The sequence below is a fragment of the Dreissena polymorpha genome, chromosome 9 (genome assembly GCF_020536995.1).
Source record: "Dreissena polymorpha isolate Duluth1 chromosome 9, UMN_Dpol_1.0, whole genome shotgun sequence".
NCBI lineage: Eukaryota > Metazoa > Mollusca > Bivalvia > Myida > Dreissenidae > Dreissena > Dreissena polymorpha.
Genome location: NC_068363.1, coordinates 35,632,495 through 35,656,668, shown reverse-complemented (window position 1 = coordinate 35,656,668; position 24,174 = coordinate 35,632,495). Strand labels below are relative to the sequence as shown.

The 24,174-nt window shown below is 35.0% G+C and overlaps 2 protein-coding genes and 1 long non-coding RNA gene across 27 annotated transcripts in view; 1 reads left to right on the top strand and 2 right to left on the bottom strand.

The window, feature by feature from the left end:
* Nucleotides 1-17,764, top strand: part of LOC127845243 (splicing factor 3B subunit 3-like) — a 179,385-nt gene extending 161,621 nt beyond the window's left edge. Inside the window, exon 26 of the mRNA XM_052376052.1 lies at nt 16,623-17,764. Coding sequence (XP_052232012.1) covers nt 16,623-16,763 — 141 coding nt within the window. The 3' untranslated portion in view covers nt 16,764-17,764. The remainder of the gene's footprint in view (nt 1-16,622) is intronic.
* LOC127845248 (uncharacterized) overlaps nt 1-22,078 on the bottom strand; it is a 119,957-nt gene extending 97,879 nt beyond the window's left edge. For 2 of the 21 annotated variants that reach the window (XR_008033134.1, XR_008033136.1), the window contains exons 1-3: nt 19,959-21,878; nt 19,784-19,856; nt 18,922-19,474 (exon numbers count right to left, since the gene is read on the bottom strand). This is a non-coding gene — a long non-coding RNA (uncharacterized LOC127845248). Of the gene's footprint in view, nt 1-17,884; nt 18,619-18,921; nt 19,526-19,576; nt 19,604-19,631; nt 19,704-19,732; nt 19,756-19,783; nt 19,857-19,885; nt 19,909-19,936 lie in introns of those variants that run through there. The other 19 variants (XR_008033129.1, XR_008033142.1, XR_008033124.1 and 16 more) reach the window with 19 other exon arrangements.
* Nucleotides 22,079-22,154: 76 nt separating this feature from the next.
* The window catches only part of LOC127844593 (TOX high mobility group box family member 4-B-like), a 98,254-nt gene continuing 96,234 nt past the window's right edge, over nt 22,155-24,174 (bottom strand). For all 5 annotated transcript variants that reach the window (XM_052374981.1, XM_052374979.1, XM_052374980.1 and 2 more), the window contains one exon: nt 22,155-23,200. In XM_052374981.1, coding sequence (XP_052230941.1) covers nt 23,137-23,200 — 64 coding nt within the window. In that variant the 3' untranslated portion in view covers nt 22,155-23,136. The remainder of the gene's footprint in view (nt 23,201-24,174) is intronic.

Here is a 24,174-nt window from a genome sequence, read left to right as displayed (position 1 = left end):
TGAGAGAACACAGTGACCTTAACCTAGTGACCAAAAAGGTAGTGCGATATGTAGAACTCATTGAATTGCATATACATATATGAAGTATGAAGATTTTAAATGGAATCACTTTAAGTTTCCCATTAGAGGTCCAAGTGACCTTGACCTTTAACCTATTGACCTGAAAAATGATTTGGCGTGTAAAACTAATAGCAGAGCATCAACGTATGAACTCTGAAGATTGTAGATGGAAGCACTTTTATTATAGAGTCAATGATAAAGTTTGCTATTACAGATCAAATTGAACTTGGCCTTTCATCTATGGACCCGAAAGAGGGTCTGACAAGTCATGTAAAGATCACCAAGGTGCATCTACATATGAAGTTATAGGTGGAAGCAATTCCATTCTGGAGCCAATGTTAAAGTTTTCTATTTAGAGATCACAGTGACATTGACCTTTGACCTAATGACCCGAAAGATAGCTATCGTTTAAAACTCATTGAGGCATATCTACATATGAACTTTGAAGGTTGTATGTTTATTGGTTCAAAAGCCATTTATTAAAATAAAATTCGGGACGTACGGGCAAAAAATCAGGAAGTACTGACAAAGTGAATTTGACATTTGACCTACTGACTGGAAAGAGAGTGGGCGTGCACAACTCATTGAGGTGTATCTACATATGAACTTTGAAGGTAGTATGTTTATTGGTTCAAAAGTTAATCATGAAAATGAAATCAGGTAATCTTGCCATAAGCAGGTTGTAATTTAAGTTCCTGTTAGCCAGTCTTCAGAAATGGCCCCTGTGTTTAAATCTACGAGTTAATTTTGAGACGTTGGCTCGTAATAAGAGACCTGAACGTTATAATGCCATATAAATACCAAATGATGTCAATAAAAAGTTTGCTCCGCTGAATGCAGTTCAACGCTATTTCCATGAATTTTCTATGAATATTTTGTCATGTTTCCTTTGTTGTTTTGGATGCTGTATAAAAGTTATCACTCCAGTATAGCGATCCTCGGGATTATATCAGCACTCATCTGAACTCAAAGCATGCATTATTGTACATTAATTGCAACACACTAAAAATAGCGTTTTCCCTACATCATAATTTTGCCATGTGCATTGATATTTAGATTCGAATAATACCAGCATACCTACCAGGAGATCCCAGAGGTTACCCCTTTGAATGTAAGCTCCAACAATCATGTCGTATTCATAAACTCTGTACTGTGAATTGAGAAATAAAAAAAGTAAAAACGAGAGCCGTCACTGTTAGATTACAATGCCTCCGAAGGGTTCTTTGGCCTTGGATTTAGCACCATATGTGAAGGTAGCTATTGATCAAAGTTGAAAAAAGTATGTCAGTAGAAATGTAACATGTATAGGCCTGAGAGATGTTGTGTCCAAAATAAAATCAATTTATTTGCTTTAAAAAGGTAGTGAACAATTAATTATGAACATTATCTGAAAACTGGATAATTGGATTTTCAAGGTCAATTTCATTCGGAAATCAAGTTCAAATCAATATATGCATCAGCCATATAAAGATGGTTCGTTCAAGAAAGGTGGTGTCGTGCCAAAAATGAAAATTAAAAGTAAATCCATTCACCTGTAAGAAAGATATGACCAATGTTAGAGTTTTTGGGAAAGTGTATCTTCATAGTAAAGGTCATCCTAGAGTCAATGTCATATATTTATTTTTTATTGAAAAGGTCTTTTCCCAAGGGGTGTTGTGTTAAAATATAAAGTAAATCAATTAACCTGTTAGAAAGATATGGCCCGTGTTAGAGTTTTTGGAAAATTGTATCTTCAAAGTCAATGTCATCCTGGGTTCAATGTAATAAATGTGTGTATCATTGAAAACGTCTTGTCGCAAGGGCAATTATATCCAGGTATGACTAATAAGGAAATTATGACCAATGCTAAAGTTTTCAGACGGACAAACTGGCGGAATGACAGACGGACAGTTCAAAAACTGTATGCCCCCGGAAACACTGCGAAAATGAACAGCTGCATTAATACATTTAAAGGGATCTTTTAACGGTTTGGTAAATTGACAAAATTGAAAAAAGTTATTTCAGATTCGCAAATTTTCGTTATAGTTATGATATTTGTGAGGAAACAGTATAACTGAACATTTACCATAGTCCAATATAGCCATTATATGTATCTTTTGACGATTTGATTGCTTATATGAGGTATAAAATACTCTTGCGTATATCCGGCGGAATAGCCGAGAGGGCTAATTCGTTTTTACTTCAGACTAATTCCAGGACTCCGGGGGTCACTGGTTCGAGTCCTGGTACCGGCTACTTTTTTTCCTTTTTTTAATTTTATTCTTGATTTTTTACTGGAGATTTTAAGATCCAGTGTTTACATTTATCAATACATAGCATTTAATGACAAACTTCAAAATATGCCAAAATCTGTGAAAAGGCCCCTTTAAATCTGTTGTAAGTAAGTCATGAATTTTTGGCAAAATCCCTGAGCATTATAAAATATACAAACTATACCAAGAAAGCGAACTTTTTTGTATGTTGATTTCATCCGAAGTGACAATTACGTATCTCTTTGCACAGTATTTCTAATTAACTAACTTTATTTATGTTAGTTCGCTATAATGAAAGATACATTTACCTTATTATTTTTCGGCATATGGGCATCATCCATGATGCTGGTCATAGTTGAACAAAGTTCATGCTTGATCTTTATTTGACCCTTGTCGATCGCAGATTGGGTTAGATGGGCCCAATAACCGTCTATGACCTGGAAAGTAATTGCTATGCCATGATCACCTACAATGTTTGTAGGACATTTAAGATGGGTAGTCAGCAATGTTTTATAATATTGATAAAAACACCATATACAGTACTTGCATTGTAATGTTATTAAAACCCTGGTACCAATATAGTCTTTACAGCATAAACGAAAAACCACTATGGTAGTTGTGCGTGTACAAAAAATACTTCCTTTTGAAGTACGGGACTCATTCCCTTCATGACTATGAACATGCCCGATCGTAATATGTGGTAAGCCTCTTTTTCACAACAATTAAATGATGCAACCAAACTACCTGATCTGTCAGCCATTCTCCAATATTCTACGATCGAATGTCATTGTATGTAATGTTTACTTTATGGACCTTCCGCGCCATGTAATCAGTGCCATCTGGCCAAGCCCATACATTTTTACCGCGTTCCTTGCTTAAAAAATAAAGCATCGGCGTGTGTCAAAACATTTAACTTTTATTTGAACTAATTTATTGATTTTCGATTTTAAAACAAGTTCGAAAAAGGTTATGGATACGGAATATGGAAGGACATTAAATGAAAGTACCTTTCTGACTCTCGATATCAAAGTAAAATTCATTTGCATTCTCAAAGTTATCATCCCATTTCACTTTCTTGCCTGTTCTGTCCCTTTCACATTTTCCTGGCTCTGATACAAATTAATGAAAGCATTATCAATAACGGAAAAGTGTGTAGTTTCAATTCACTGTTCATTTTGAGGCGTGTTTTTGATCCTGGCCGCATTTTCCAAACTTGTTAAACAACGACATCATGTCACCCATTTCAGCGTGTCAAAACAAAAACGGCAGACTATATGAAAGAAAAAAAGAAAGAGCAGAATACCTCGGCACATTCCCTACTTTATTTAAAGAAACTGGTGTATGTGTCTTCTGAATTTTAATCTTGTTATGTTTTACTGCCTTTTATTCAAAACATTCGATAGGTGAAAATTAGCCTTTGATTATATTTCACCTTTCGGAGCATACCTGTCATTGCATATTCGGACGGGTTCTTCTTTGGACTTTCATCATCGACACACGGCGCTTCTGAAATGAATTTGGAAATATGCATGTTTCATCGAGGAAACTGTATATATATAAACGTACAATATATGATGGAGATCTGAGCACCTACCCCAGGACTTACTCAGTTGCTGCATCGAATAATATAATAATTTAACTTTTGCTGAAGTACATATTTGCTCAATACAGAAATACATTTGTGTTTGAGAAGTGAATGCTGACATTTAATAAGCCCGCAATTTTAAAGAGACTGTAACACTAATTATATTAAAATATGCATGAAAGAGCTAATATTTGTTCTAAATGATCGTACGTGCATTGGAGACACCTTGTTTGCGTCTTTTGCGCTTCGGAAGTTGAGCCATACCAGTCCTCTTACTTTCTGTTTTCTCCAACAAAAGTCCACCACTCTTTGGACATGCTTTTGTCATCTGTTCCACTACGCTACTCAATGTTTCCCTTACACCCTCAATACATTCTTTTGACTGGATCAGGAAACTGAGATTGTGAATTCGGCATAGCAGTTCTCGAACTTTTTTTTACTTGCCTCTATTCCTGTGAGTATGGAGGTTCGCAGTGTAGCTTATCATCAGTTTGTTTTACCTCTCCTAGTCCTTCCATGGAGTTATCTTCATTTAGGAAACACGGAAGGGTGTTATCAGATTTGTTGAAGAGATCACCGTCCAGGTTGAAGATAGGGTTTGCAGTGTAGATATCGCACAGCCAAGAAAAAGAGACGTCATCAAAATGATGAAATACTGCTCCAAAATGCTTACAGGGCTATGGGTCTTCCGGAAGGGTCTGCACTCACATGATGGCATTGTCGCTTCCGTACCGAGACAAATCGGGTTTGCACCTGATCTGACAATGAAGGATATCTCGTCCAAACGCGTGATATAATCATCTGTGATTGATAATGTTTTAGTCTCAACCTCCTTCATATGCTGCACCAGCTGTAGCGGTCAATGCTGAAGGGAGACAGGCTAGTGCTCAGCTGCTTTCCTCCATCCACGAGACATTGTAATGTTTGCTGTGAGGTACCTTAAAAGTAAAGGTTTTATAATTTAATTAAAAGAAAAATATGTTTTTGAACAAACGCTTATACCTGTTATTTGCTAAACTTACCGAAACTAGACAGAGTAACAAAGCAATACTAAGAAATATTTGTTTAATATGCACAGCAACACCACAAATATTGTCAAACTTAACGAAATTTATGTTAACTTAAAAGACATGGGCGTTATAGTTATGTGGCGGGACAAGTTATTGTTGCCGTAAATTCGGTCCATCAGAAAACAGTGGACGATATGGTGTATTTCAAAAAGTCCAAATAGTTACGTTTTGCTGTATAAACGTTTAACGGTGCTACAATGCACCTTCATCAAAGTTTAGACTTTGAAGAATATGCTGTCTTAAGGTAGCTTAGGTCGATATTTGCACTTTCCGGTCACTGCGAAATCATAAAAATGCTGATAGCTTTTAAAATACTGAAGATACATATGCAAAAGTATTTTGAACAGGTATGTAAACATGGTATAACTTAACAACCATATAGTTACTCACGTGACGTATTATACCCAAAATAGTTCAAATAAGAATATATATATATATTAAAAAAGAATTTTTAGAGCATTATGAGTGACAAACATGTAAAATTTGCCCTATCCCAGAACAAAATATGGTCTTAATTTATAAATAAGCATTTTTATAAAATCTCTGTGAACTATCCATTAGCTGCAGACATGTAAAGACATGTATGTCACTTTATCAACTACTTGGCTATTACGTTATACAATGTTACAGAACTTGTCACCTGACCTTTCGAACAAGGCTTGTTACAGTCGATTCCTTGTGTGCGACAAGATACTCGTATTTGAACACTTTGTTCTGTGACTCAACGCCACTGTTTGTGTTTATCACCAGGGTCAACCAGTTTCCACGAAATGCCCACACCCAAGTCTGAAAAAAACATTTACATTATGCAACAAAAGGCAATTTATTCATATATTGAAATATTGGACCCAGGGCGCGACATGGTAAAGTGCCGGGCTAAGCCTTTTTTTTCAGTCAGCATTCAGCTGAAACATGACTGGCATATATGTGCCTCGACCCAGGATCGAACCCGGAACCTTATGCACTGAGCTACGAAGGCACAATCTTACCGTGCTTAACATTTATGCCTAGATCTATCAAAATAAATTCATAAAAGACATGGACAGGACAGGACACACCCCACCCATTATTGCACTATCTTGAACGTCTTAGTCTGACTTTGGGGCCTTATATATTGAGTTATTGTATATTTCCATGAATGAAAAGACAAAAGGTAAAGACCTAACATGAAATGCGGACATACTGACGGTTCAAAAACTACACGCCATATAGCTGACGGGCAGACGGACAAACAACGCCTTATCTACATCCCTTAGCAAAAATCTAACTCTTTTAGGAGCAGATCACTCGAAAAGTAGGCCCGCTACCACCATTCTTTATTTCATGAATTTGTTTAAATTATAATTTTCTTTAATATTGCAAAGTTTCAGAAAAATTGAATGGTTAGTTTTTTTTCGTTCTTTGTCTATGTATAAAAATGGAGAAAAAAAAACATATGTGCATTTAAGTTGTTTTAATAAAACATACTTAAACCTAATCTCGACCTATGAATAATACCAGTATATCAAATTTTTAACTATTTTAAATGTCGACAAAACCGAAAATAAAATAGACCTGGTACTTTGGTAGCCACTTCCCTTCTATGTATTGTTTCAATTTGGGACGAGAATTCCAGATTTCACTTTCCGTTATGTCCTTCAACCTTCAATCCACTAGACCTCAAAACATGAGAATTTCCATGCAATGGCATTAACTCATGTGTTTCATGTAAAGAAAACTTGCATAAACGGGATATGAACCTAAATATTGTTGCACACATCAAATTTGCAACTAAGAAACGTTTGTTACGTACACGTGAACGAACGTCTATTAATATTGAATCGTTTTATTTCAATTTGACAGAAAGGGATAGGGGAAACTACTTTTTACATGGACTGACACCTCTGTGATACCGGAGACGTCTGGACAGTGGTCAACTACTTTATAAAGAAATAATCAAATTTTGTAGAACCAGTTACAGTTACCATTTTACTTGCATTAAGCATAGACAGGACAGTGTCTTTGTAATCAGTTACGCCATTTTTGGTAGCGTTTGTCCAACGGACCCGAGCCTGTTTTCTGTGGAAGTCACAAATGAAAGTTTTGGCGTCTGAAAATAAATCAATATAAAGAAATAATTTCTAAAAGCAAGATGCGTTGATTAATATTTCTGTTTTGAGTGGTGTATTATTTTCCATTACCACTCATGAACAGACCCAATCAAACCGGGTCTGCTATAATAATTCTTGGATGCAGTTTTTGCTTCCAAAGGAGCCACTTTTCCATTTTATATTAAACAGGACTCAATCCTATAAAAATATTCATATTGACATATCATTGCATACATTTCATAAAACGTTTCCAACGTTTTTGTTATCCATAAATGATTGAGCAGGCATTTTATAAAGCAAACACTACACATGCCCTTAACTGTATTTAATACGAGGACTTTTATCTTATAATATAAGTTACTTATTTTATTTTCCCATAATAATTGTTTTCATCCTCCACTTAAGAATAAAAAAGATATGTTAGGCTTATGTTATGGTTACACAATTTGATGATCGATTTATGATTTAAATTATGTAATACGCAGATGATGAAATAATTTCAAGTAAGGAATATCGACTGTCCTAATAGGTAACCATATCAAAAGTAAAAAAGGAACGCTGGGCGTTTAGTTCTAGTATGCCAGCCTTTATTGAAAGTGGAGGCATGTGCATATTTTAATAAAAGCCTTTTTAGAAAGAAGGAGGATAGCTCATGTAAAGTACTCAGCAATATATAATATTATGCAGTTATTACAAATTAAACAGTGACAATTTCACATTTATCCTATAATACCTGGGAAAGTCATTTTTATTGCATGCTGTTCGACCTCGGAAGCGTCTATCATGAATTCAGATGGGCTAAAACCTCTGTTGGCCTCCTTCAATCTGTCTAAGGCTTCGGCTAAGGATACGGCATTTTCATTCTCGACTAACATTGTTGCAACGATGTAGTACCCGCTGTGAGTGTACACACAGAGAAAAAATAAGGGTAAAGCGTATCAAGTGGTACGATACGTTGCGTCCAAAAAGACTAGTTCTTTGCCATATTTGCCTTTCGCTCTGAAAAATCAGCAGGAAACTGCTGCTTTCCTTGTCCCCATCTTCCGTACGCGGACGAAAGAAGACTAGATTGCCGGTGTCCTCACCAGTCCACTCTTCCTCCTTCTCTGCCAATAGCTCTTGGTCAAGTTTCCCCTCAAACTTGAACACGATAGTACATAAGCCCGCAGCAACAACCAAACCAATTATGTTTTGCCAAAATCCGTATCTTAATTATTTTCTTAATACTCCCAGAACCACCATGGCAAAAATCATCAAAGGCTCTGGGAGTACGTTTATATGGACTATGACAGAGGGTTGCTCAGTGGGGTCTCACAGATAACAGAATCTAAAAACCTGGTCTCATTGGGTTGTATGTGCATAGCATCATAAAGTTTTTCTCTTACATTATAGGAAAAGTTGGCATTAAAACTCGGCGAAAAAAATGTTAAATATACGAAAATATTCATTTTTTTTTGTGTCAAATATTTAACTTGTTCAGAAATTAAATGTGCTTAAAAGTTCACATAAGAGCATTGTGGACACGCCGGTCTTACTGACCTGTGTACTAACGAAAAGGAATTGTGGGTTGCACTTCTTTTACGAGTGAAAAGTTAAAACGAAAGTATGTCAGGTAATCGTGCTTCTGATAGTAGCTATCAGTCTTAATAGACATTCAAAATCACATTTAAACATAATTAAACAACATTTCTTTGAACAACATTATGTTTCAAACGCAAAGTAAAATTATTTTTTTATTTCATTATTAACATTTTAATTCCTACGCAGAACTACTTTGGCGGAAGCATGATTCCCCAAACCAGAGGAATGTGATGCGTCTTAGTATAGAGTTGACAATAACGTAGTGACGTCACCATCTATGTATAGAATGCACATAAGAGTCAAAAATAAGTAAACAACTGCCTTGCTTGGTAAAAATCTGTCCTGTTGGTCATTTCAATTTTTATTCGTATACATATATGTACATCTATAAGGATTTATATGCAATGATGGCAAAGTCAATCCATTCGCTGAAATATCAGGGGAAATAACTGGTAGCCTACTCAGTGCTTGGAAGGAGTAACATGCCCCTGTGAGTGGAGGTCACAATACACTAAAGGATTTCGGACACCCATATTATTTAAAGGGGCCTTTTCACGCTTTGGTTAATTGACAAAATTAAAAAAAGTTGTTTCAGATTCGCAAATTTTTGTTTTAGTTATGATATTTGTCTAGAAACAGTAATACTGAACATTTACCATGCTCAAGCAATTATATGCATCTTTTGACGATTTAAAAACCTGAAAATTATAAAGCGTTACAACCCGAAATGATTGAATAATTTGTTGTTGTCGTTATAAACTACAAAGATTGCATATAAAAAGTATGAAATACGTCTGTCATGCATACTTGGCAGGATGGCCGAGCGGCCTTATTGGTTTTTACTCTACGACTCCAGGGGCCACTGGTTCGAGCCCTGCTGAGGGTTACTTTTTTCTTTTTTTTATTTTATTCTTGATTTTTTACTGGAGCTTTTTAGATCAAATGTTTACATTTATCAATATAAAGCATTTTATGACAAACTTCAAAACTTGCCAAAATCTGTGAAATGGCCCCTTTAACAAAAATAAAGTCAAAGTTTTGCTCGTAGACACCCGCATAACCATACCTTTTCTTAGGGAGAATTACAAGCCGAATTGATTTAAAGAATAAAAAAGAAAACAAATATGTGTTTGTCAGAAACAGAATGCCCCATATTGCGCCGCTTTGAAATAAAATGTCAATATAGCATTTGGCAGGTTTACAAATTATCTCCATTTTAAAGCTTATTACTCTCCTTGGATTGTATTTTTTTTTACTTTTGATTATAATTCTATTTCCACAGATATTAATGTAATAAGAAATTGTCCTACATCATGTGACTGTTCTAGTTCAAAATATATATATGGTCCAGTTGGACATGTTATTACTGGGGACCTGAATTTCATTAAAAATAAAAACTTAAGAAATTAACTACGCAGAGACCCTAAGTATAGACTGCCTATTCCTGTTGATTTTGATGACTGCATGAATAAAATCGAAACATCTTTACAGAATTATTGCACTAAATGGTGCAGAAAGGAAAATGCTGAAATTACTGCACTCAATGAATGGAAAACAAAAGTATTAAGTATGGCCTTGAATAAAATACATTTTTATTATACAAATCCTTTGGCCCTACCACATTCACCTAAATTTAATAAACACAATCTCTGTTAATTGCTTGAAGACTTAAAATCTAATTTCGTCATAATTCCTGCAGATAAGGCTGCGTATTAATGTTTTAATAATATGACAAGTGTTTTATGTTCAACCAATTTCATAAGAACTTTCACAAACTACTTCATATTGTGATTACAATAAGCAACCTAATGAAATTATTACCGACCATATTGCCGAATGCAAAAAAAATAAATGTAATAGTTAAATGTTATAGTTAATACTACTGACAAGAAATTGCCATCACTTTACTGGATACCTAAATTACATAAAACGCCATATAAAAGTCGCTTTATCGCTAATTCAGTGTCTTGTACCACCAAACAATTATCAGTGTATCTTACATCCGCATTGAGTGCTATTAGATATCATATAGCTAAATAGTGTAATAAAGTTAATGAAAATAGTAATATTAACCTATTTTGGTCAATACAAAACTTCTTAGAAGTGATAGATAAAATTGAAAAGAAAAAATATAAGGTGTCACATGTAAGCAATTATGATTGTTCTACACTATATGCAACGCTTCCTCATGCTTTAATAAAATCCAAACTTGTTTCTTTGATTGAAAAAACTTTGTTAGCGAGAAGTGTTCATATCTAGCTTTAAACACTAAAACAGCTTTTTTTTTAATAATCAGATATTTAATATTTAATGCACAAAAGTCAAGACAAGTCCAAATGATGTAATTATCTAATAATTAGATAATTACATCATTTGGACTTGTCTTGACTTTTGTGCAGCACTTACTTTTCTTCTGGATAACTTGTTCGTTTAATTAAAAGGGAAAATATTTAAACAAGTTATGAAAGCGATTTTATGTTAGAATTATCTAAAACTAAGCAACTAGATTTAATTCAATGTTTTAACCTTACTAGTAGGTACATTGTTGACATACTTAATTTAGATAACCCATTCTTGGAACAATATATTCACAAACTCTACCCGAACGAACTAGTCTTAAAAAGATCGTGTCGCTCCAATACAGACGCTGCGTATTCAGACTAACATCTTACTATTAATAATAATTTGAATAAAACTAGTTCATACGACAAACGGGACGACTTTAACTTTAAAATTGTGTATTTTCCGTTCCTAGATGGCAACATCCCTAAAGGTCCGTCCTATGGTATTTACATTTCGCAGTTGGTACGTTATGCCAGAGCATGTTAATGTATTAAAGATTTTAATGATCGTAATCGTTTATAAACGAAGAAATTGCTAACACAAGGTTTTTTGTATCATAACCTTAGAAGTAAATTCGCTAAATTTCACTCAAAGTATGGTGATTTAATTCCTTAATATAATGTTTCTTTAAAATGGCATTAAACTAATGGAATTTCCCACCCATCATTTTATGGAGATGTTTTGAAGCGTGTTCGCAAATTAAAATATCTTAAAGAAAATGTTTATATTAAACTTTTCAATTTAATAAACTAATTTTTATTAAAAGGATATAATGTTAACGTTCTTAAAAACACGTGCTTGTTGGTTTTCGATTCACTATATCTTTCTTCTCTTAAAATTTGGAATCATTAATGGAATTACCATTTTAAACGTTTGATTCTTAAATATTTAATTACCTAAGATGGTTTTATTAGTAATTCAATTTTACTGTACCGCCCCTTTAATATTTTTATTTTATGTTCCAGCACTGCCCCTGGATTTTGTTCACGTCATTGTGTCTTCCCTTGTCAATTACGTCATACGATATTATTTCTCTTTTCCCTCCTACATAGATTTTTGTGACGTCATCGCTTCATACTTTCACTATTGTAATCTACATTCATAGGTCATTGAGTTTAACGAGTTCAATTGTGTTTCCTCTCTGAATGGCGTTTCTTGTTTGATTTATGTTTTAGCAGTCACATAAACAACCAAGCTATGTAATATGGATCTTTTACACCCATTATTGATGCTTCTTTCTGTATTTGCGCGATGATGATCTGAAATATTAACTTCATGACGCTTGATCTATATTCTTAAATCTTTTTCTATAAAGAAGGAATGTAGTTGACACTTGTTCGAAGTTTCATTTCATCGTTCCTAAACAAGTTGTAACTCTCTTGCTCTGGTATCTTTTCTACCATTGAGTAATTAAATAGTAATTAAATTGAATACGTTTAAATTCCTTTGTGTTATTGTTTACTTTGAGTTACAATACTGTGAGGTTAAATTTTATTTACATTTAAATGTATCATGAATATTGCTGGGCCAAGTGTGAGGTTGAGCGCTTTAAAACCGGTTTAAACCCCCAATGCTTTGCATTGACCGTTCCAAGGCGGTGACCCCAGCTTTATTCTTATATGTGTTTATGTTGGTTTATATTGTGCTGTTTTGTACTGTTTTGGCAATCGGTCACTTGCCTTAAATAAAGGACCAACTAATTGTATTTAATAAGAATTCAATACTGCTCCAGCAGCTGGAATTTCACTTCTTTATTTTGAAGGATGACTTTGACCGTTCACCACTCAAAAACTTCATGAGATACACATGCATGCCAAATATCAAGTTGCTATCTTCAATATTCAAAAAGTTATGACCAAGCTTTAATGAAGGTTAAAGTTTTGGTTAAAGTTTTGGGACATACACAATGAATGAATGACAGACAGGCAGACAAACAGACAGGCCAAAAACAATATATCCCGATCTTTTGATCCGGGGGCATAAAAAGGTCATGAGATATGTAAGAAAGAACTCGACGCGAATCAACGGTCACTGTTTTAAGGCCATTTTTACCGATCCAGTTGATGATGGCTTCCCGCCAACTGTCAAAGTCTCATGTAGTCTCCAACCTATAAGCAAAACACTGAATTTGTAGTATACAACACTATTTTCCCTACCAAATTCACACAGAAATATTAAACAAGAGCACCTCATAACGGGTGCCACGCTCGGCTGCGAAAGCTTGTCAGAATTTTTTTTTAGAGGTCACAGTGACCTTGACCTTTGACCTAGTGACCCAACAAGAGATGTGTTTAGTCAGAAACATCATGCCCCTACAGCGCCACTTTGAAATAAAAAATTTATTTATCATTTGGCAGGTATAGACATCATCTCCCTTTAAATCTTTATTACTTCCCTTGGATTTTGTTCAATCCAACCGGGGAGGGGGGTCTGTGGACAGTCAAAAATAACCAAGTGAGACATCACTGACAACCAAGGCCTGTGGTTTATCAAAGAGATCATAGCCAGAGTTCATAATGTATTTTTTTGGACATAAATCCACTGGTATTTAATGAAAACTAGCATTTACAAATTAGAACAGGTAAGAAATGATAATTATATCAAGAGATGTGTTCGTCAGAAACACAATGCCCCCCCCCCTCCCCTACTGCGCCGCTTTGAAATAAAATTGCTATTTATCATTTGGCAGGTATAGAAATCATCTCCCTTTAAAGCTTATTACTTCCCTTGAATTTTGTCCAATTCAACCGGGCGGGGGGGGGGGGGGGGGGGGGGTCAATTATGACCATGTCAGACATCACTGACAACCAAGGCCTGTGGTTTTTTTTCTTTACAAAAAAAATAAAATCAATCATTTGAGTTATAAATAATCAAAATAATAAATCTGTACAGTAATTGTGAAAAGAACTTCAATTCTTGGTAAGAAAATATATAATATGAGATTTATAATTATATAAATTACTTCCCTTGAAAATAATTGTCTCTAACAAATCTCTATTTTTAGTAGCAAATAATTAAAAGCCACTACCGTGACTGTGATTGACCACTCGAAATGTGCAGCTCCATGAGATACACATGCATGCCAAATATATAAAGTGGCTATGTTCAATATTGAATAATTATCTCCCTTTCTAAAGCTTATTATTTCCCTTAAATTTGTATTTTTTGGTCTCTAGACCGTAAAGGATGACCTTGACCTTTTACCACAATGTGTTTGTCAGAAACACAATGCCGCCAACTGCGCCGCTTTGATTTATTTAACAAAAATATATACGTGGGCAGGTCAGATAACAATGTCTATTTAAAGCTTATTACTTCCCTTGACTTTGTTTTTTCGACCCTAGACCTTGAAGGATGATGTTCACCTTGAAATTTTACCATGAGATACACATGCATGCCAAATATCAAGGTGCTATCTTCAATATTTAAAAAGTTATGGCCAATGTTAAGGTTTTAGCACGACGCCTACGGCGGACGACGAGCCGGCTATGACAAAAGCTCGGGTTTTCTCCGAAAACAGCCTCGCTAAAAATTAAGTAATTGCAGAGCCCATACAGAGAATTGTGTCTTCAAATAAATAACGTTCCATTTTTAGAGGGTATAACTAAAAGTATTTAGTATACTGTAACCTGTAAGTTTTCTATGGATCTCAGGGGAAGTAACTCTGACCTGGGCTGGTGATCTCCCCTGATGGGGCTGATGTAGAACACTTGCAGCTGATCTGTGATCATAGAAATTGTTATTTTTTTCTGAGAAGTTCAAATATCTTTTCTCTAAAACATCTTATTTTTGTTCCAAGCAATTAGTGTTTTTAAAGGGAGCATCAAACTTTAACACAAATATTATCACTTAAATGTTTTCAATTTCAAAAGGATCAATCAGTGAGGACCATTTAATTATTAATAGTCTTAATCTTGTTTTATTTGAGCAAAGGTAGATAAGATCTGCATTTATTTCAGGCTGACATTCATATGAATTTCCATAGTGCACATTCTAATCAGGGACCACACAGTATGCACAAGCATTAAAACCAGTTTTCCCTTATCGGTGCTCAATTAAGGAAGTTTTGCGATGAATGTCCTGTGCGCATGGCGTCGCAATATACAAGAATTTCTAGTGGAAGCTTGTTGGAACGTAAATTAAGATGCTTTACTTTTTATGGTTAAGTCACGCCACAAAAATAGTATATGTATCCGCTGTATAGTATAAATTTGGAGTTGATCTCGATTTCCAAAGTAATAACCACAGTGATTGCAGTTGGTATTAGTTCTTGAATATTTTTAAGCTCATTAACTGATTGAAATGATGACAAAGTCAATCAATTCGCTGACATATCAAGGGAAGTAACTGGTAGCCTACTCAGGGCTTGGAAGGAGTTGCCTGCCCCTGTGTGTGGAGATTTTCGCTGGTTCTAAGGGTAAGTAACTCTGACCTGGGCTGGTGATCTCCCTTGATGGGGCTGATTCAGAGCCTCAATATGGAGAACTACGAGCTGACTGATTCTTAAAAATATGTTTGATTCATATGGTCATTCACGCATATTTGGACCCTCATTTTGTTTTTACTTTGAATGTCCTCTGGAACTTTGTTGATTCAGTGCTTTGGTTTCGGTGAACCAAATTGCAAAACATTGTCACTGTACAATCTGAACCCAATTGCCTGCCATTTAGATTCAAGGAAGCCCTGCTAGCTCACAGTATAGCAATCAATCTTCAGGTCTTCATGGATGTCTTGACCCTGTTTCGCTAAGAAACATAGTGAAAATGGTTACCTGGGTATTTGAAAATAGCATAAAACCAGAACAGCCTGTGAGTCTGTTCAGGTTACGTGCTGTTTGCTGCTCATCAGTATCTTTGGGTAAGTAATGACGCCTTTAATACTTCAACCTATTAAGAATTTTTTTAATTTGAAGTAATTTTCTAAGCGTCTACAAACGCGTTAAAGTGCGTATCTGGTAAATGGTTAATGCTGTCCATTTAAGGACCAGGACGTCTTCCAGCACTTGGAGATGTACATGAGACAGGAGCACCCACCTCTTGGGGGCAGGGAACATCTCTCCTACAGATCCTACTACTTCCCAGTCAAGGTGAGAACTTGGCTGTGTGTAAGAGTGTCAATTGAAGTTCCAGATTATATGTCAGCCGCGCTGTAATAAAGCTGTCCCTGATGACAGTTACAGTGTATACTAGATGTTTGCAACAAATAGACTTCCTTTAAACTAACCATACCATAAAAGCAAAAGTGGTTTTCTCTGATTATCCTGTGCAATATCTTATCTGGGACGACACTTTTTGCACATGCATAAAATGCCATTGAACCCTGTTTTCCCAGAGCCAAATAATTTTCCTATTCCAGTGATTGCTATTTATTCTGATTAAAGTCAATTAGTAAGGAAATATTTGAACTTGTCAAGTCTCTTGTTTTCAACTGGTTGATAAACTGCTGATGCAGTCTAATCTCAGAAGACACTCCGTCTATATTCCATGTTTGCTAAGAAGAGACTTTCTTTAAATTAATCATTATTAAAGAGCTAATTGTCCTGTCAGATTAGCCTGCCTATTTAAATGTGCTCATGCTTTAAGCCCAGTTTTCCCAGAAGGAGTTTTATCACACTGTGTACATGGTATGTTTCTGTTGTCAGAACGTGGTGGATGGTGACCTCTGTGAGATGTTCAACTCGATGGACGTGGCCAAACAGAAGAGTGTGGCCGAGGAGCTGGACCGCACGCCTGCAGAGGTCTCGAAAAAACTGGAGGACATACGCACTAGATACGCTTTCTAGTAGTGGAGGACGGATTGACATAAAACGGGCGTAGAACAAGAATGCAAAATATCTTCTAGTAGGTGTTTACATGCATCATATGCATTGAACATTCTTGTGGGATGTTGGGACCATGGAAAGGCTCTGTAGCCTTCATGTTGACTCTGCCTCTTATGGGACATTGAATGCATCAGACAAGCATTATTGTCCTGAAAGGATCTCTGAATAGGCATTGGAGGAATTCTCAGCAGATTTCATCCTTTTGACTGCCTCACTTAATATGTTTGACCTTTGATAGATATGCTAAATAAGGGGTAAAAGTCACACCTTTGCATCATGCCATGTAGATGTTAACAGGCTGTTAGTGGGACTTTGTACACATTGGATGCTCACTATTGTGTGCTTGCTATATAGTTCTTTCAAAGACTAGTGCAGCTATGTTGGTGAACATTTGGAGTAGTGTCTGCAATTTTCATTGATGTGATCATTTCTTGTCTTCTTTAGCTAATTAACAGATCAAATACTGCAAGTGTATTGACTAATCAAGGACATATTTGTAGCACTCTTGCATCATATATTTACCTGCATCTCAATTATGTTTGGCCTCTTGGAAACTAGATGAATTTCATACATTTTTTACTGAAAGAAATCATATCTTGTGTACCTTAGATTTCCATAAGGGATTAGACTCTATAATTTATAATTAAAGTACAGTTGTATTTGTAGTGTTTTTTTTAATATTATGCACATACGATAAGATGTGCAAATCTACATAAATATTTTTATTTTTTTTATTTACTGAAATAATGTCAGAAGTATATTGTATACGTATTGTGTTGTTTTTCACTTAAATTAGTAATTCAAAAACTAGCATTGCAGGTTTATTGTATTGAATAATTATTCATGTATATGACATTTTTAAATTTTACTTTATAAGATATTTCTCTGCATCAAAATGTTGTAAATTATTTTTCCATCATGGTTGATCATGTAAATAATTACAAATAAATGTTCTCAGTGACCTTTTGTGTTTTACTGGTAATTACTGGGGATGTACCCCGGTATAATCTGAAAAGGGATGTACCCCGGTATAATCTTTTATCTTAAAATTGATAGGCAATTTACAAATGAACAACAACTCGATCTTTTCTGAAGCTTTATTTTTCATCATAAATAATTATTATTGATTATACATAAACAATTCACTGTCATGACAACAAATACTTTACCAAAATATGAGCAGTTAATTCAAAGGGACAGAGGGCCATGATGGCCCCGAAGAGCTGGCTTGAGTTTAAGGTACACAAATAGTTGAAGGCTTGGTCTGGTTTATAGCTTGATTTTGTACCCAAATATGAACCTGGTTTTGTAAAGACAAACTTTCTGATAAACGCAGAAGGTCGTAATAATAAATATGGCTTCTAAGTTTATAGACAAGCTGACCTGATTTTTTATCGCCACTTGACAGCTCTAATTGTGGCCTTGATGTAAGCAGGATAAACCTTTTCAGTTTGATTGAACCAAAACTATAGTCTTTAGTGTGGTCGAATTATTTATGTTAATAACATACAAAGCCAGACAATGTTTGATCACACAAAAACTAATAATAGTAATAATATAATCTTGTGCGTGTTCAACATCTTTGCAAAAATACATTTTGGCATTAGCATTAAATTGATTTTTATTCTGTCACTTTTTAACAAAAAAAATCTGTACATGCATCATGAATTAAACATCTTGATAAATAATTGCAATGATAAAAAAAAACATATTCACAAAATATTAGCAGTTCATGCCATTCTTTAAGAAAAAGAGGGCCATTAAGAGCTCGTCAGAGTTCAAGGGACGCCATATGTGAAGGTCTTGACTTGATGACCTTGATATTGACCCACGATGACCCTTATATCAACATGCCAGAGATGATAAACTAGATATTGACCCACATGACCCTTATTTTAACATGCCATAGATTATAACCTAGATATTGACACACATGACCCTTATTTAAACATGCCATAGATGATAAACTAGATATTGACCCACATGACCCTTATTTCAACATGCCATAGATTATAACCTAGATATTGACCCACGATGACCCTTATTTCAACATGCCATAGATTATAACCTAGATATTGACCCACGATGACCCTTATTTCAACATGCCATAGATTATAACCTAGATATTGACCCACGATGACCCTTATTTCAACATGCCATAGATGATAAACTAGATATTGACCCACATGACCCTTATTTTAACATGCCATAGATTATAACCTAGATATTGACACACATGACCCTTATTTAAACATGCCATAGATGATAACCTAGATATTGACCCACATGACCCTTATTTCAACATGCCATAGATGATAACCTAGATATTGACCCACATGACCCTTATTTCAACATGCCATAGATGATAACCTAGATATTGACCCACATGACCCTTATTTCAACATGCCATAGATGATAACCTAGATATTGACCCACATGACCCCTATTTAAACATGCCATAGATGATAACCTAGATATTGACCCACAAGACCCTTATTTCAACATGCCATAGATGATAACCTTGATATTGACCACACAAGACCCTTATTTCAACATGCCATAGATGATAACCTAGATATTGACCCACAAGACCCTTATTTCAACATGCCATAGATGATAACCTAGATATTGACCACACTAGACCCTTATTTCAACATGACATAGATGATAACCTAGATATTGACCCCACAAGACCCTTATTTAAACATGCCATAGATGATAACCTAGATATTGACCCCACAAGACCCTTATTTAAACATACCATAGATGATAACCTAGATATTGACCACACTAGACCCTTAATTATTTCAACATGCCATAGATGATAACTTAGATATTGACCCACAAGACCCTTATTTCAACATGCCATAGATGATAACCTAGATATTGACCACACTAGACCTTTATTTCAACATGACATAGATGATAACCTAGATATTGACCACACTAGACCTTTATTTCAACATGACATAGATGATAACCTAGATATTGACCACACTAGACCCTTATTTCAACATGCCATAGATGATAACCTAGATATTGACCACACTAGACCTTTATTTCAACATGACATAGATGATAACCTAGATATTGACCACACTAGACCTTTATTTCAACATGACATAGATGATAACCTAGATATTGACCACACTAGACCCTTATTTCAACATGACATAGATGATAACCTAGATATTGACCACACTAGACCCTTATTTCAACATGACATAGATGATAACCTAGATATTGACCACACTAGACCCTTATTTCAACATGCCTCAGATATTGTCAAGATAAAACATTCTGACCAAGCTTCATCAAGGTTGAGTTATAAGTCCTCTAGATTTGAACAAGGTTTTTCTGAAATTTGGTATGAAGACCTAAGTTTCCAATGTGAATGACCAAGATTGGAACTTGGCATGAATATTTATCATAAACATTTTGACCAAAGTTGATTCATTGGATGAAAAAGGTGGCTTCTAGAGTGTTAACGAGCTAAAAGTTTACCAGGTACTACTCGTGACGTTGCACATAGGGTGACCACAATAGCTCTAGCATTAGCACTTTGTGCTAAGGTGAGCTATAGACAAAGGAATAAAACAAATACAAAAGTTAATCAGAATTATTTGTGTTATTCATGCACTTAATAAAACAGTGAGTTACAGGACTCTACAAGATTAAACACACACAAATATAGATCAAGCTTTTTTCAGTTCCAAAAATTACAATATGGAAATCCTTTGTGATTTCCAAACACGGTTATGTTTGTGATTTTAGATAAATGAAAAGAACACAACTGACAGCCTGCGTTTCAAAATTTAAATAAGACACGCAATAGCGAAATATAGAGTTAATACATGTCATTTTTCAATACATAACATTTAATCTTCAATCATCTATAAATAAACATATACTTACACTTCACATAGCCATAAATTTACAATTTTTATTAGAAACAAATAAGTTCAAAACATTTTTTTTTCAGGTAGAGAAAACATAAAGATGCTGAATCTTTGAAATAATGGCTTTTTTTGCAAATATGCGCATACTTTTCTAAAACCTAACACATGGACTTTTGATAATTAATGTAGACATTAAAACTTGAGTGTTTATAGCCTTTAAGTCTGGTCCATCTACAGGTTTGTTTGTTGACATTCTGCTGTTTAGTCATGCCCATTTAAAGAAATATTTCTGGAGATAATTGTCAAAGCAGGTGATTCAAAGTGAAAAGCCACCAAGTATTTTTTACCTGTTTTTTTATAATAACTTTTATATTGCAAGTAGGTTTTTGAAACCACAGATATCAACAGAAAACGGTAAAGATTCTGCATCTTTAAGCATTTCATGGTGAGCTATGGAAAAAGCTCTTTCTTTCAATCACTTGAAATGTCCAAAATATGTATTATTCTTAAATTAATGTAGAGTGCTCATGAATTAGATCGGTAAATATACATACATATAAATTCAATTCTTAAAAGCAAAGATGTCAAACAATTATTTACAAAATGTACACCTTCACATAATTTAAATCATACACTGATATTCTTTACTTAAAATTGTACAATACGTTGTAATCACTCTTGCATCAAATGTTTTTTGATATATGTCTATATAATACATGATTTATCATTACTTGATTTACTCGTAAGCAAGATGAACCTTTGCAAGAAACTCATGAATGATCAGCCGTTTTAACACAAAATTGCTAATATTATTTCACAATATTGAAAAGCTTAACTATGCTTTCAATTTTGCCAAAACTTGTTTTGTTACTGTACACTGCTTTGTATAAAGTAACAACTCAAACTAAAGATTTGCATTTAGATACATGTACATGCTGAATTTATAACAAAAACCACTTAATTAACACACATAAATAACAACTGACAAGCTTCAATAGGTATGTACAATTCTGTAAGGGTTTGGTCCCAAATCAATACAATACACTTACTATGCTAACAACCAATGAAATAAAGAAAATTAACAATATCATAAATTGAAACAAAACAAACAAGAGATGTGTTCGTCAGAAACACAATGCTCCCTATTGCGCCGCTTTGAAATTTTTTATTATTTTTTTACCTTTGACCTTGAAGGATGACCTTGAACTTCCACCACTTAAAATGTGCAGCTTCATGAGAACGCCGCTTTGATTTTATTTTTTTTACCTTTGACCTTGAAGGATGACCTTGAACTTCCACCACTCAAAATGTGCAGCTTCATGAGATACACATGCATGCCAAATATCAAGTTTCTATCTTCAATAATGCAAAAGTTATGGCCAACGTTGAAGTGTTTTTTTTCTGACGGACGGACAGACTGACATAAACACATACTGACATACTGGCGGACAGTTCAACTGCTATATGCCACCCTACAGGAGGCATAATTAAAAACAATAAAGCAGTCATCATTCACTAGAAAGACTCAATTTAGTCTACAACAAATTGCCAAGAAATAAAAATATTTTAGACTATCGTATGAAACTACCTGTATACTACAAACATGCTCCAATTACTACAATAATGAAAATTGTATTCTTTTGAATAATAGAAACCAAAGCACTTGTGTAACAATCATTTGAACTGATGAATATTATTGCTTTGTTTTTGGGAAAACTGGGCTTAATGCTTGTGTGTCAAGTGTCATCCCAGATCAGCCTGTGCAATCGGCACAGGCTAATCAGCAACCACACATTCTGTCTGTATGGAATTTTTATTTACAGAAAGTGTCTTCTTAACCAAAATTCTTTTAAGCCGTAATGTGTCGTCCCAAATTTGCTTGAGCGGACTTCACACTAATGCACAGGCATAACATCCACTTTTCCCACAACGAGGCTTGTTATATCTTAAGCTAACACCAGGGATTGAAAGTTTTTGGCCATTGTTTCCATCCAATTATATCAATACTTCTAGCAACATAATCAAAGCATGAAAGAAACAGCTCACACAATCTGTGTTAAATACTTTTTTGCTGTTACATACATGTGTCATTTTTTTAATAAATACCTTCAACTATAGTTTACTAATAAAAATACAACATATTGTTTCAGTATAATACATAATAGAAGTTTGCAAACAAAAATAAATAAGAAGCCAGCATCAGCCAAGCAGAGGGCAGTGTCTGCATCATGGTCACACACCACCATGGAACCATGGATACACTCCACCATAACATCACGGCTACACACCACTTTGGCATCATGGTTACACACCGCCATGCACGAGTGCTGAACTGACTCCATCCCTTTTTAGACCACAAACCGTTAAACCCAACAACTCTCGTAGACATTCACTCCAGACCCTTACAAACACTGGGCCCGGCTGCACAGAGAGACTCACTTGACTGGGAATGAGTTGGGAGCCATCTGTCTGTTGGACACCCACAATGAGAACACGTCCCTGCAAGCAAAAATGCTAACATTCACTGCACAGGTCATTATAAATACAAGAGATTGCCACTCAATATTGTCCCTTACCGGTGAAACTCCACCATTGTCAGTAATTTTTTTTTTTTATATATTTGTTGCCATAGCAACCAGAAGTCTTGACATAGGAACAAAATGAAATGACTTGCATAATCTCCATATTGCCATCTATCCATGTTCAAGTTTCATGAAAAAATATGAAGAACTTTTAAAATTATCTCAGGATCCAGAAAAGTGTGATGAACAGACTGACTGACAGACAGAGCGCAAACCATAGGTCCCCTCCGGTTTCACCGGTAGGAGACAATAACAAACCAGTCAATACAAAACAGCCAAAATCTGTTTCATACTGTGTACAATTAACATCAATTGTACAAATAATTTGAAGTCAATTTTTTATGGATAAAACAGCAGGTTATCAATGATAGTCCTTCAAGTTGTTCAACAAGACAAACGACATGCCCAGGCATTCCACCTTTGTCTCAAAAACTCCACAAATGTCAATAACAATCTGTTTTATCCACAAACAAGAGATGTGTTTGTCAGAAACACAATGCCCCCTACTGCGCCGCTTTGAAGCCATATATTTGACCTTTGACCTTGAAGGATGACCTTGACCTTTCACCACTCAAAATGTGCAGCTCCATGAGATACACATGCATGCCAAATATCAAGTTGCTATCTTCAATATTGCAAAGTTATTGCAAAAGTTTAAGCAAGGTTAAAGTTTGTGTCAGACACATACAATGACAGACAGACAGACAGGCCAAAAACAATATACCCCCTGATCATTCGATCCGGGGCATAAAAATTGCCTTCTGTACTCATAGTGTGATTTTGACTTCCAAGTAATGGTGATGGGGTGATTCATGCAACATGCCATCACCGCTTGGTGGTCATTGGAGGTAAGTTATTGTAAAATTGAAGTATGTATGAAAAAGTTACAGT